The sequence below is a fragment of the Notolabrus celidotus genome, chromosome 21 (genome assembly GCF_009762535.1).
Source record: "Notolabrus celidotus isolate fNotCel1 chromosome 21, fNotCel1.pri, whole genome shotgun sequence".
Classification (NCBI taxonomy): Eukaryota; Metazoa; Chordata; class Actinopteri; order Labriformes; family Labridae; genus Notolabrus; species Notolabrus celidotus.
This window is the reverse complement of record NC_048292.1, coordinates 17,621,301-17,635,650: the sequence shown is the minus strand read 5'-3', so window position 1 is coordinate 17,635,650 and position 14,350 is coordinate 17,621,301. Positions and strand designations below refer to the sequence as shown.

Genomic DNA, 14,350 nt, shown 5'->3' with positions numbered 1-14,350 from the left:
TTAGGAGAATAAATTCAATCAGATTGAAGTCTGTAATATTTTCCAGAGGACTTGGCTGTTCATCATTATCCAATGGGGGGAAAAAATGATAAGTTAATTATACTGACATCTAATCAGCTTCAGGATTAAATGTTTCTTTATTTTTGTTTTGTTTTGCTCTCCATCTTTCATTGTAGCCAGATGAGTGCAGTCCTTTTAAGTTTATGAAGTTAAGGTGTTAACTTAGATTCGGGAGCAGGACCACGCCTAAACCACACCCTCAATCACCTGACAAGCCTTCTTAAACGTAGCCAGCCTACTCCAACTGCTTGTCCGTGATTCTTCAACCCACCCTCCCTCACCTTACTCTACTGCACTTAACCTATTTCCTTGTCCTCTCCTACTCAACTCGTGCTCGCTCCTTCTATGCCCTGTCTACTTCCAGGTACAACCTGGGTCAAGATCAGCTCCGGCAGGATAACGCTGAGATGGAACCCCCATCCTGAGTCTCCTTCTGCTGGGCACACCACGCACAACTAATTCATTAAATGTTCAACTTATATCCTTGTGTGGCGTGGTCCTTGCTAGTGAATATGCTATTTATCAACTATCCAGCATCTTGCCTTTGGTTGCATTTAAATGGAAATACTTTAAATGGAGATATACCAGTGTGTTAGTTCTTTATGCAAAGCTCCCACGGTAGGGAGATGCAGCACTTTGTAATCAATATTGCTTGCTAATACATTGGTGATTGATAAGCTGGTAATAGTTGAATATCAGGGTAGAGTTCAAATATTATAGACAGGATTCCCATAGTGATTACTAGTGATGGTGAAATAAAGCTTCATGAATGTTTTCTTGTGTTTGTTGAGCCCTCTGGATGGCGCTCTCTGTTCAACAAAGGGTTGAAAGGACACTGAATTGCCTTTCATTGAGCTTTTATCAAACCAAGAGCGCCATCTAGAGGAGTCAAAAAATACAACTAATGGTTCATGAAGCTTCATTTGCCCATTACTAGTGATTACAAGCTTGGCAATTTAGTGTTTTCAGAGCAGGGGACGGTCTGGTCAAATAGCACTTTCGTCCAACGTGGATAAACTCAAATAAAATAAATCTTGCTTTGCATTATTTAGCAAACATAAATATTAAACATCCTTCCCTTGTGGTAAAATCTCTTATTGATGTGTTTTGCTCCTTGTTTTTACACAGTTGTCTCGTATGTTTTGATTCCTCATTTGACTAGGTTTACATTTTTACAGTAATTATAACGGTATTATTCTGGCAACCACAGCTGCCAATTTTTTTCCGTAAAAGCAACATCATTTTTTTTACAGTTTAGTCTTCAAATCTGGCACACAATTCTGCAGGAGCCCATATTGGTCTGCAGTGCTTTCATGATGTCACTTCCCCTCTTTTTAAAATTAAATAACTTATTAAAACCCTCAAAACTAATATTTGTATCAGTAGATTAGGTGTTTTAAAAAGATACTAGGGAAATAATAAAATATACACTACTGGTCAAAAGTTTTAGAACACCCCAATTTTTCCACCTTTTTATTGAAATCCAAGCAGTTCACGTCCATAGAATAGCTTTAAATGGTACAAAAATAAGTGGTGAACTGCCAGAGGTAAAGAAATAAGAGGGTAAGATTACCCAAAACTGAAAAAATAATGTACATTTCAGAATTATACGAAAAGGGAACAAGAAATGGGTTGCTGTAACCTAATTGGTAAGGAGGTGTTCCTCCAGGTGTTTTTTTAAAGCATTTCACAATGCTGTTTCCGAAACGGCCTGCTACATACTACTTACTAACTTAGTAGGCAGTAAGTACTGCCAGTGCCTACTACATACTGCGTTTGAATTTAGTATGTAGTATGACTGTTCTGTCCGATCTGTCATGCAGCATGCTGAGCCAGACTTCACTGGATTTCCGGTTTCGGAAAGCGGAAGTAAACAACGGCGAAGCCGATAAATAAAATGCTTATTTAGCATCCATTTATGATTTAAAAAGTTAGGAAGTGGTTTATATGTAATTTGATAACTTTCACAGCACCCAAAAACGGATTTCCTCCCGTCAAAAAATGAGGAAAAAGAAAAAGCAGAACGAGCGCTGTGCATTGTGGGAAACAGTACGCGAGGCAGACTGGTCCGATGCACACTGAGATATTTTCCCGAATCAGTAGACATCCGGGGAGTTTTGGCATATTACAGATTTTGCTCTTGTTCACATACTACTTACTACATACTGAATTTTGGCCAAATCAGTACGTACTGCTATAGTAGCACGAAAGTAGTGTAGTAGGCGGTTTCGGAAACAGACATATTTTCAGTGGGTTTTTTTTGTCCTTGTCCAACCTGTTTTGGAATGTGTTGCTGTCATCAGATTTAAAATGACCATACATTTTTCATTTAACAATAAAACCTTTAAGTTTTAACATTTGATTTGATGTGTTTGCACTATGTTCAATCAATTAAATGTAGGCTTTAAATGATTCTCAAACCTGTTTTTATCAACATTTAACACAGCATCCCATCTTTTTATTAGTTGGGGTTGTATTTTAACCAGCATCTTAGCTACAAAAATCACATATGAGACAATTGTTGAGAAAATATCAGGGGAAACTCACATATGCTGGCAGCTTTGAGAAGCATTGTTGAGCATTGACATCATTCAATTGTAAAAGTCTATGAAAATAATGTATGTTCAAAAACTATAACACTTTTCAGTTAGATAAAATTTACAAAATCTGTGGTGCAGAGGAGACAAGCAAACAAAATAAACTCTGTAACAATGCATTCATTAAATTCTATAAAAATGTCATTATAAAAAGAAGGATCTGATTTCATGACACCAATGTACAGTGTTTGGTAAATTTAAGCACAAGCCTGTCCAGTAGGTGGAGACAGAGTCCTATTTTTCTTCTATGTGTTTTTCTGACTTCCATGACAATGCTTGCTTCTTACAGGCCAAGTATTTGAAAGGACATTAGATGTTTGTCCATTCTCTAGCCTAACACGTGTCTTGTGTTTTTAAGCCCACAACCAATGAAGCTGAATGTTCGGTCCAAGCAGACGTGACAGATGTTCTGTCAGAGAATGGGCATTAACCTGGAAGCATCGCCGCTTTTCATCAAATTCTGGTTTGATCCAGCTTTGGTCAGCTCCAGGGGTCGGAGCGGTGCTTGAGGCTGTAGTTCTGGAGCTCAATCTGGTCTTTGATCTGGTTGATTAATATCTGAGACAAGAGGATGCCGACAAGCTGCAAGAGATGCAAACAGAAGAATTACCAGGTTATAGTGTCTGGAGCAGAATGTGTGCTGGTGTGTGTGTTGTGCACTTTAACTGACCTGTGGTATAGCTAGCCCGAGTGCTACGCCTCCCAGTAAAAACAGGTTACTGTGGATCCAGTTCACCAGCTTGTCTATGCAGCCGTTAGTGTGGATGTAATCTCCAGCCTGGACAAACTCTAACTCCTGCATGCCCTGACCACACATGGTGTTTATAACCACCTGTTAGAGGAAACACACTGTGAGAAGGCTAATTATTAATAAATGAATCCTCACAAGTGAAAAGTTATACAACAACATAAAAAAAAATTATGAGCCCCGGTGAAGGAGGCGACCTTGTCTTTGCTCAAGATACAGCAGGAGAAGGGGACGGAGCAGCGCTCTCTGCTGGGGTTGTCTTTGTCACATTTGAAGTACATGTTTTGAGACCAGTCAGTGTACGTCACGCCTCCACAGCAGCCAAACTGAACAGAGGGAGACATGCCAAGTATGTGATCATAACTAAAAATCTGTCATTACATTACACTTGGAAAACAATAGTTAAGGTAAATTGTGTGGAATCTAAAATGTCATGTGGACTAAACCCTCACCTCTTTCTGGCCAAAGTCGATCAGGTTTTGTAGATCAAGGTCGTCTCTGTAGTGGACGATGGAATTATTGATCATACTAGTCACTCGATCCCGAGCCTTGGCAGGATAAGACAAAAAAAGAGTATTCAAGAATATGTTCAAAATTATAAATTAGAGATGCATAGACTGTTTGTATGTTGGATTTCAAAACCGTATAGGTGTTTTTGTGCAGATGTTCATGAGTAGAAGCAGTTTGATTACAAAATATGATGATTCTGAGATGTCTGTGAAGGTTCTCAGTAGTTGAAGTCATGGTAATTCAAAGCTTGATCAGTGAAGGCAATTGGACTTGGACTTTGTATAATTATTCCAAGAAAACAGTCATTAAACCTTTCTGATAAAAGCATCAGAAATTAAAAACATTTCTCTAAAGATCAAAATTTACGATTTACGAAACCACATAAAAACCTTAGCCTTAACCTTAGCCTAAACTTTGCGGCCTACAGAGGATCCTTTTAATTAAGGATTTAAAAAAAGATTTTGTGAATAATATTGTAAACTTACGAGAATATAATCATAACCAAAAAAGTCATTTTTTTATGTGACAGAAGTTGTAGTAGCTGCTGCTTCTTAAAGAAGTTTATTAAAATGTTGCAGTAGCTACAGACAAAGGCCAGGAGAGGGCAATGTTTCATCCTTCTGCACAGTCAGGAAAAGGACAACTATATAAAAAAAATCAAGCCTGTACATAAATGTTGTGCCTTTTAGAGGTCTATCAAAGGGAAGACTGGCCTCTCACAGATAAGAACCAGCTCTAGAGACTACATTTTAGATAAATTAAATCTGTTTCATTACCCGATCAGAGAAGACAAAGCCCAGGACCCCTGCAACCAGCTGGAGCATGAAGATCACAGTCAGGCAGATACAGAACTGCAGAGAGAAAGAGAGACAGGCATGGTTACACCACTTTATGTGATTGAGATGTGTCTGAATGTGGTTAACTATCTGGAGGATGACTTTCATAAAACTCTGTGTCACCATGCAACATCAGCTGTTTCTTTTATCCCCATAACTCAGAGAATATAAGCAGTAAAATGATGAAATCTTGAATCAAGACCTTATAGAATAGAATAAATCTTTATTGTTATTGTATATTGTACAACGAAATTGAGGTGCAACCCCTTTCAGTGCAAAATATGTCTGAAAGAACAGTAGTAAAATAAAAAAATAAGAAATCATAAAAATAGTAGACAAACATAAATAAATAAAAATAAATAAAACCACAAGACACATCTAGCATTCAACAGGCAGACATTCAGTGAATCGGAAAATTGCTCAGTCCCAGTTTATATTGCATTATTTAATGTTTAGTGCTCTTATTGCTTTGGGATAAAAGCTGTTTTTCTTTAATGTCCTGTATCCCCTACCCAAGGGCACAAGCTCAAACAGGTTATGTCCTCGGTGTGTTTGGTCCCTAAGGATGTTTCTTGCTTTCTTAAGGCACTGTCAGCTGTAAAGTTCATCCAGGGAGGGGAGAGGACAGTCGATGATTTTTAAGGCGGTAGTGATGACCCTCTGGAGCATTCTCCTCTTTGCTGCTGTGCAGCTGGCATACCACACACACGGACAGTACGTAAGAACACTCTCTACGGAGCAGTGGTAGAAGGACACAAGCAGTTTCTGTGACAGGTAGTTCTTCCTGAGGAGTCTCAGAATGTAAAGCCTCTGCTGCGCCTTCTTCACAGTTTTTGTGGTGTTAGTGCTTTCTATCTTATGATAGAAAGACAATAATACCAGTACACCTCAGCACGTTTGACGTTACGCTAATACTCTAAGTTTTACTGTTGACAGTGTACAGTGCAGCCTGGTGTTAGAGAGCTCCTGACTTACTGTCTGCAGGAGGCAGATGTTTTCTCGCAGAGAGCCCACACAGCCACAGAAGGTGATGATAAACATGAGGACTCCCACCACCATCAGCATCATGGCAGGGTCCACTGAGAGACACGCTAGAGCTGCCTCTGAGGGGGAGGAGAAGAGAACAGGGTCAAGATTTTCTGTACAGTAACAGGAGATGTTGTCTTCCTCAAGTGTCTTTCTCTTGATTATTTCTACATTTTCTCTGCATTTCTTCTCCTTTCTTGCCTTTCCTACATGGAATCTTGAACAACACAGAAGTGCTTTCCCCCCCTCCAGGCTGCAGGGTTCAAGTAGAAAAAGCTCACATCATAAAAAAGCCTGCCTGACACTCAATGCTCCTGTTGCCTCCATCTAAACCTGAAGAAAGACCCTAACCGCTATCAATGAGGGCTCATTTACCTGCATGTTTCATCATGCGGGCGTACACGCCTATGGCCACCATCACCAACGCGATTATCTGTGAAGAACACAGAGAAAAGATCACATAACATTTCTTTAAACTTTAATGCATTTCATGGCATGATAAAGGAGACATAATAATAAAGAAACCACACACACCACAGTGAGAAAAGAATACTTAATATGTTTAAACTTGTCTAGGGAGTGGCCCCATGCTCCAAAATCATGTAAATATGAGTCACAGATAAGGCTGCACAGAAAAACCTCTTCTTCACATATAAGCCAATCTCCCATTAATACCCTTTGTCCAATGCAGAACAATCAAAGTGGAATCAGTGTTAAACAAGAAGAGCTCAGTATTTTCATTAGAAATGTAAATAAGGAGATTCTTCCATCCACTCTCCCTTCATTTGACTTAATCGACCTGGCAGCAACCTGTGCCTTCCCCTTCTAAAGAAAAAGAGAATAATAAAGACCCTTTCACTCAGCCCTCCACTCTCAGCCTCTGTAGAATAAAAGAGAACACTCTGAAACACTCTTCCCTCCCTGAATGAAATGGATCCATTTCATGCACCTTCTTAGGGGTGGGAGGGCAGAGCTGGATTTGTCTGCCCTCCTTTGTTACAGGTTTCGTTTGACAGTGAACACACCAGACATGACACCTGAAGCAAACAGGTTGCTGTTTCTTTTGCAATAATGTACGTAATTCCCAAAGATAACAGGCATCCCCGACTAGAAAGGAAGCATGCATTTTGCAGTAATCGTTTGGTGTGTCCTGTACACAGCCTGTCATAGCCAGAGGCAACAGAAATGACAACAACACATTCCTCGTTGAAGACTTTCAAGTTTTTACCCTGTCTTATCCTGTTACTACACGGCCAGGAGCAACGTTCGCAGCTCAAACATGGCCAACACAATCATACAGGTTTGTTTAAAGTTCTCAGTTTCTGATACATTTTCTCGGCCAGGAACAACAAAGTCTCCTCACGCTCCACCTAATCCCAGCAAGTCTAATCTGTAACAACAGATCTGCTTGAAAATGCTGAAAGGGAGAAATCTGCTTATGTTTCAGTCTCTGAGACCCTGACACTGAAACGCAGTGATGTGAACTTTGGTTGGTTGCACCGCTGAGCAGGGTTTTAAGTGAATTCTTTACCAATGAAGTCTGAAGTCATGAAATTATTACCATTTAATAATGGGAAACAACTCCAGAAGTAAAAATAGTACAACTACAGCTTCTTTTAGAGTCATTAAATAAGCTATATTAATTTTGTTGACTGGTGTAAGTACTTCAACTGTTGCTCTTGAATAGGGGCAAATTGGTTCTGAGCTCTAAATCTAAATCTGATCAAACATTCCTGATTTGCAAAATAAAGAGAAACTTGTCCAATAGCTGAGCAGCAAACACCTGATGTGTGTGTGTGCTTGTCTGCTATGTTTATTAACTTGCCCTCTCCTCTTCCCTGGATACTGTTTCACTTTCTCTAAAACACTGAAGCTAATGATCAACCCAGTCAAACAAAGCAGAGGGTGCTCAAACTGTCAGCAGACAAAGTCTACATCCATTACACTAACCCTAACAGAATGAGGTTACACTGGAGAAATGATCCAAAAGTCTTACCTTATTATTTAACCCACTGATGTGAAGACATAAAGAAAGAAATACCCCCAAATGAAACAGGTTACCGTTGTAGTACGAGAAAAACTCACCCAAAATATGAAATTAAACAGGAACAGGAGATACTTGACTACTGGACTGACAACTGAGTAGTCATCGTAAGCTCCAGGTGTGCCTCTGTGTTTTCCACACATCGCGTCCAATTTCCAAGCGCGTAATCCAAGTTTGCGCTCAAACAAGGGAGTAGTAGTTTGAGTTAAAGAGTTTAAGTAATTAGTATTTAAGACTCGACAGTATATTACTGATTTCTTTAGTAATGCAAGACGCGACACGCACAATTCCAAAGAATAGTAGCCGAAACCAGCGCTGTGTGGACAGCTCAGACTGGGCGTGTAACTACACTGTGTGTGTGTGTGTGTGTGTGTGTGTGTGTGTGTGTGTGTGTGTGTGTGTGTGTGTGTGTGTGTGTGTGTGTGTCACGTTCTCACCGCAGATCCCCCAGGGGCTCCTCAGTGTTAAAACGAGTCACCCAGAGATATGAAGAAAGTAGGAACATTTTCAGACTTTATTGTGATTTATTAGTGAATACCATGAGACATGCACTTTTACCACCATTTTAAACGTTAATGTCATCATAGATTAAATCAATTCAAATCATGTAAATATAATATTTTCTTTAGGCCTATTTGTCAAGTGATAAGGCTAAGGCTATATTTTGCTTTGCAAATTAACTACTTTAATGTAAGGGTCGACTGGACTGACAAAAGAGCAGTGGTGGACAAAGTACACAGCTTCATTACTTAAAGCTGCTGTGAGGAACTTTTGATTTATAACAATTTTGGCGCCCTATTGTGGACAAAGTGATACTTCTTATCTCTTGTTCTGTACATGCAAAAGTAGTGTTTTCAACAAAAACCTCACCCTGCTGTCTTTTAACAGCCAGATTTATCACTCAATGGGATTATTTGCCATGAAAACAGCTGAAAAAGGGTGTTTCTAAAGCCAAATGTCAATCATGTGGTCTGACACCTACCCCCTCTGAGTGGTTTCAGGCATTAAAAATGACAACAGAGAAGGTATCAGTGTTGTTGTTTATGGTTTTGTTTGCTTTTGAAGGTCATAAAGCGGCATCAGTGTGGGTTTCAGTCTGTTTCTCAGCTGGTAAAAAACTCATCATAGCACCTTTAAGTCAAAGTAAAGATCCTCCTGGTCAATTAATACTCCAATACAAGTGAAAGTTGCTCTGTCAGATTATTACTTGACTTAAAGTCCTGGAGTTTTAAAAATACTTAAGTATTTAAAGTACTTCTTAAAATATCTCAAAACGTTGTATTTTGACGATACATGATTGCAGTCAAGAATTGCAGTCAAGAATTCATATGAGTACATTCTGTTACATTCTGTTTATTTAGAAACCATTACTTGAAATCTTTAAAAACTATATGGAATAAAAACAGAAACTAAGTTACTCCACAGACAACTTAATAACTTAACTTAGTTTGAAATGTTCATCTGGAATGAAACAAATGTTACGCAGCTCAACGCGCTTTCTCAGGTTGGACTGTGAATGTTTGTATGTTTGGGCAGAGTGGGAAACAGGGAGAACATTTCAAACGATATCATTCTTCATTTCAAAAACACGGGCTGAAGATATGACCATGGGTGCTTAGGTGGAGAATTATAGCCATCATTATTGCTCTGTTCACTGTGTTTAATTCTGAGTTGTCAGAATTCTGAGAATAATAATAATAAAAAAATTACCTTACATATATTTTTGCTTCCAGTGGCCTTAATCCTCTTCCGTACATGTGGGATGCAAATTGTGCCCTTTTAAAAATCCGACGGAAAATATAGGACGAAAAAAAAAACGCTCTTATTTTGAAAAACAGATAGCACGAGTTTTCGCAACATCCGTCTAACCCGGAAGTAATTCGTCTGTTGCTCTGCTCTTGATGTGTATGTGTCGAAGTAGTTTTTAATTCATAGCTTGAATGTTTTTAAAGCATGAAATGGCGTGGAAAACCCAAGGTATGAGATGTGAAACATGTTTAGTTATCTGCCTGTAGACACAGGCCGTCGCTTTACTAAGTAATGAAGTCACTCGTGCAGCTTTGAAGCTAACTGTAGTTTATCTTAAATAAGGAGTTGTAGTCCTTTTGCATGTCAACGTTGTTTGAGCATCGTAAACATGACAGTATATTTCTATTCATCCTTGTTCGCTTCTCTAAATGTTCCTTGCAGGCTCCTCTCTTCCTCCAGCCTCGTTAAACCTCCTCGTCCCTCCAGTGAGACTTATATCTGCGTTTATGTGGCAAGTAGTCCAGCAGCTCAATGTGCTGCAGTATGATAAGCTGGTGGACTTCATCACTTTATCTACAGAGATGGTCCCAGAGCTGCTGAGTCCCTGTCAGAGAGCTCAGCTCATCCTGGGCCTGAGAGCACGGGTGAGGACATTTATACTCAATTATTCCCTTTATGTTAAAGCTGTCTTTCTGTGATTGAATTATTATCCCTCAGATGTAGGGTTGCAAAGGGGTGGACAGTTTCCGGTTAGTTTCCATTGGAAGTTAAGCTGGGGAATTTTGGAAATATTCCAAATTGGAAATTATGGGAATTTATGGGAATTAACTGGGGATTGAGGGTAATTTAATGGAAATGTATCATATCCAAGCATAAATATCTGTGTTGTTATAAGCAGACACCCATCCAAACTAACACAATTAAACAGATTTATTTGTAAGTAGAAGATTATCAAGTGTTGAATATTTTATTGAACAATCAATTCTTTCATTGAAGAACAAAATCATGAATATTGGGTTCAATATTACACATCCCTCCGACCCAACCCATTCAAAAATTAACAAAAATGCAATCCAAAAAATTCCCATTCAACATGCAAATAAAAAAGCATCTTCCCTCAAGCTTCTCAAGCCAAGTCTCTGTAGGATTCTAGAAATCATCTGTGCTTCATGTGATGGAGGAATGCACAGTGCATGTAGGGGGCGTGGTCTCAATAGCCCTGCAGTAAGAAGTGTGCTATGTGCATGTGATTGAGGAATAGCATAGATATTCAACTGTACTGGTATGAAATTTAGTTGTTGTAGTCAGGATTATACTAAAATATATTTTCTCCAACTATATTAAAGTTCCCAATTAAGAGCCAACCTTCAATTTAGCAAATTCCTGGTTTATTCCCATTAATTCCCATAAATTACAGTCATTCCCATGGACAGTTTCCAACTTCGAAAATTCCCAGATTTTAATACATTTTTAATTAATTTAAATGATATAATATTAATAACATACATTATCATGGCATTGAATGATGAGAAAAAGCCCTTTTCCAATATCTATTAGAGTGCACTACAGTGTTATAAACTCTACCTTAGAGTCCATGATCCTGTGACTGTGGAGAGTGGGATTGGACCACTGTTACCCTTCTCTTCATGAAAGTCCTTATTTTTCCTGCCTTGTCATGCTCATTTGAGTTACCTCTCTCTGTTCTGTTGCAGCTGGTCCTGGAACTGTGTCGTGGTGATGGTATCGCCAACCTGCAGGCCATCCAGAGCCACCTGGATAAAATCCACGCCTGTGGCTCTGAGCTGAGCTCCACTGGTGAGATGGTGGGTTGTAGTAGAAAATTAGAAAAAAAATTAGCAACACTTCCTAGCTTGGTCAAGTAGTCAAACCCATTAGAAGCTATATTATAATCACTCTTCATTTGTATTAATCCTTTTTTTTTTAATGTTTATCAATTGTTGCTCACTCCCTGACAGGAAAATGGGGATATACTGAAGATTTCATACACCAACTTTGCCAACCTGGTGCAGAACCTTTTGAATGTTCCATTTGAAAAAGATTATTTCTTCAGAGTAAGTCTGTTTGTACATAAGAGACCCATGCAAGGGAAGGGATACATACAAATAAGAGATTACATTTTGATTTGCCTTTGAAGGAAAATGAAGATCTAGTCTTAAAGTCTTGACTCTGTTTCTGCAGGAGGTTTTTCCTGCAAACTATGGCTCTAACTATGACCAAAGACTGCAGCAGCTGGTGTCTGAGTTCTTGTCCAGACTAGAGCAGCTGCTGCCCATACCCGACCTGCAGCAGGTACAACATTTATCAGAGGCTCTCTGTCATTTCATTATTATTATGATGACAAAGTAGCTTCACCATTCCTTGTTCTTGTCTGAGTGCAGTCAGAGAGCTTTGGCATTACTGGTCATTGTGAATTTCTCTTCTTAAGAATGATCATACTTTTGCCTTTTTATTCATACTTTTTCGTTTGTCTTTGTGTGAATGACTATTTTTATTTGTGTCAGACGGCAGCATGGCTCACAGAGGCAGAGTGTGTGACAGAGGAATTTGGAAAGCATCTGTGTGAACCATTTGCTGTGAAGACTCTGCTGCGTCATCACAGACAGTTGGGAACTCTCAGCTCTAGTGAGTGTAACAGAGTGTCCCTGGCCTACCTCTGTGTATTTCCCCACTCACTTCATTACATCTTGCTTGTGTCGTTTCTTGCAGTAGTTTTTTAATGAAATATATTTGTTCTTATTAAAACTCTTGTTTGTAAATTGTCTAAAACCTTCCTCTACCACAGCTCCCTCCAGCATTGAGGAAGATAACCTCCTGTCCACTCTGGCCCTCCCTGTGCAGACGGCAGTGGAGGGGTTAATTCAGCCTTATAATGAGGAGGACGATGATTACGGCGATGGGGAACAGGCGCTGGCACTGGAAGATTTGGAGGAAGACTCAAATCAGGATATTGTAGCAGATGAATGGTTGCCAAAAAGAGGACCAGGTGCGAGAACAGCATTTGTAGAAACCAGATTGAATCCATAATGAGTTGTCTTATTTGACTAACCTGCTGGTGTTTCATGTTGTTTTCAGGTCGTCCGGCACGGTTATTCATCTGCTCTCAGTGTTCGTTCACTCACCGCACAAAGAGGAAGGTCAAGGAGCACATCCAGAGTGAGCACCACGAAACAGCTCCTGTTCTGAAAAGACTCTCAGTGAAAGACAGAGTAAGGACTCAGCAGAAAAGTAAAGACTCCAACTCTGAAAAGAAGAAGGAGGGAGGCGACTCAGATAAAAGAAAGAAACAGAGAGATTGTGTGGAAAGAAAGCGGGAAAGGAAGAGGAAGAAGGACAACTTGGAAAACAAGGAACAACATAGACGGAAAGAGCCTTCAGAGGAGGATCGAAGGTTTCTGAACAGGAGAGTCGTGAACAAAAGCTTCACAGAGGAAGAAACCAAATGCCCAAAGTGTGACAAGATTTTTGAACTTCCAAATCAACTGAAGACTCACATGAAGCTCCACAACCTGAAGCACTTCTGCGGCCAGTGTGAGAGGGGATTCACCAGCTCGTCAGGTTACTATCAGCACCAGAGACTCCACAAGAAAGGACGATTATTCAGCTGCAGCCAGTGCAACAAGGGATTCCTGTGCAATTACTCGCTGAAGCAGCACGAACGCCTGCATGAAGGTCCAACCAACCTGTGTGGGATCTGTGGGAAAAGCCTCAGCAAAGCAGGCTTCAAGAGACACATGCAGGTGCACAAAGGGGAGAAGACTCACTTGTGCACCACGTGTGGAAGGTCGTTTTTTTCATCTGGGGAGCTGCTGCTGCACACTCGGTCTCACACAGGTGAGTTGCCTTACACCTGCATGCACTGCGGGAAAGGCTTCTCCACCAAAAGTCACCTGATTATTCACAACCGCTCTCACACGGGGGAGCGGCCATACCTGTGCGCAGAGTGTCCCAAGCGCTTCCTCACTCTGAACTGCCTGAAGAGACACTTGCTCAGCCACAACGGGGTCAAACCGTTTAAATGTTCGAACTGTGAGAAGGAGTTCTCCCAGCAGGGGAATCTGAAAAGACACATGGCAACTCATAAACCTGACGTGATGTGAAACTTTCATTATTGAGAGAGAAAAAAATGATTATATTGTGGGTCAAGTTCCTTCTTAAAAGCTTTGTACAATAAAGAAACAATGACCAAACGTGATGTCCCTGGTGATGAAGAATGTAGTGCTGAACAAGAAGGTTAGATAGCCTTTGAGCTTAACGCAGCCCGTACTCACCTTGTCAGTAAGAGGCTTGAAAAAGGTGGACCAAAGTAATACATACTGATTACACAGGTGAGTTTTATATTTACTTCTGTGGTGTAAACAAATAGATGCAGCAGTCAAAATTACAGTGGCCCTGAAGGACAAAACAAATTTAGAAAAGAAACACAAAGTTGGAGACAAATTTGCGTTTTGGAAAACATTTTTACATTTTATAAAACAAAATGATATCAGCAAAACACTTTTACCAAGGCCAAAACAAATTTACATTTAAGAAAACAAATTTACAAAAGATGAAACACATTTACAAAGTTGGAGACAATTTTACAAACGACAGAACACTTTCACTGTTAAGTCCGACTCCTTTTAGCCTGACGCCATTTATCCTGAGGCTACATGATGAAGGTTTTGCGGTAATATGACGGAGCTTTTCCGGAGACATGATACTTTTTCATCTGAGGTCTGACACCTCACTCTGAGACCTGAGGATGCCCTAATATGTAAAC

The 14,350-nt window shown here is 39.9% G+C and overlaps 2 protein-coding genes across 4 annotated transcripts; one reads left to right on the top strand and one right to left on the bottom strand.

The window, feature by feature from the left end:
• Window positions 1-2,469: 2,469 nt before the first annotated feature.
• On the bottom strand, window positions 2,470-9,631 carry tspan33a (tetraspanin 33a). 3 transcript variants are annotated; one of them, XM_034673518.1, is made up of 8 exons: window positions 9,537-9,631; window positions 6,153-6,210; window positions 5,727-5,854; window positions 4,692-4,766; window positions 3,858-3,953; window positions 3,603-3,731; window positions 3,328-3,489; window positions 2,470-3,239 (listed from the first exon to the last, which is right to left on the bottom strand). In XM_034673518.1, the coding sequence occupies exons 1-8, from the start codon at window positions 9,576-9,578 to the stop codon at window positions 3,138-3,140; spliced, it is 792 nt and encodes a 263-aa protein (XP_034529409.1). In that variant the 5' UTR covers window positions 9,579-9,631; the 3' UTR covers window positions 2,470-3,137. The 3 variants fall into 3 exon arrangements, with proteins under 3 accessions (XP_034529409.1, XP_034529411.1, XP_034529410.1); XM_034673520.1 differs by having other exon boundaries at window positions 9,532-9,619; XM_034673519.1 differs by lacking the exons at window positions 2,470-3,239; window positions 9,537-9,631 and adding an exon at window positions 7,863-8,071 and having other exon boundaries at window positions 3,319-3,489.
• Window positions 9,632-9,662: 31 nt separating this feature from the next.
• LOC117805004 (zinc finger protein 2 homolog) lies at window positions 9,663-13,778 on the top strand. The gene is made up of 8 exons (XM_034673517.1): window positions 9,663-9,798; window positions 10,012-10,214; window positions 11,283-11,393; window positions 11,547-11,642; window positions 11,770-11,880; window positions 12,093-12,213; window positions 12,374-12,574; window positions 12,664-13,778. Exons 1-8 carry the CDS (start codon window positions 9,762-9,764, stop codon window positions 13,686-13,688), a joined length of 1,905 nt encoding a protein of 634 aa, XP_034529408.1. The 5' UTR covers window positions 9,663-9,761; the 3' UTR covers window positions 13,689-13,778.
• The last annotated feature ends 572 nt before the right edge of the window (window positions 13,779-14,350 follow it).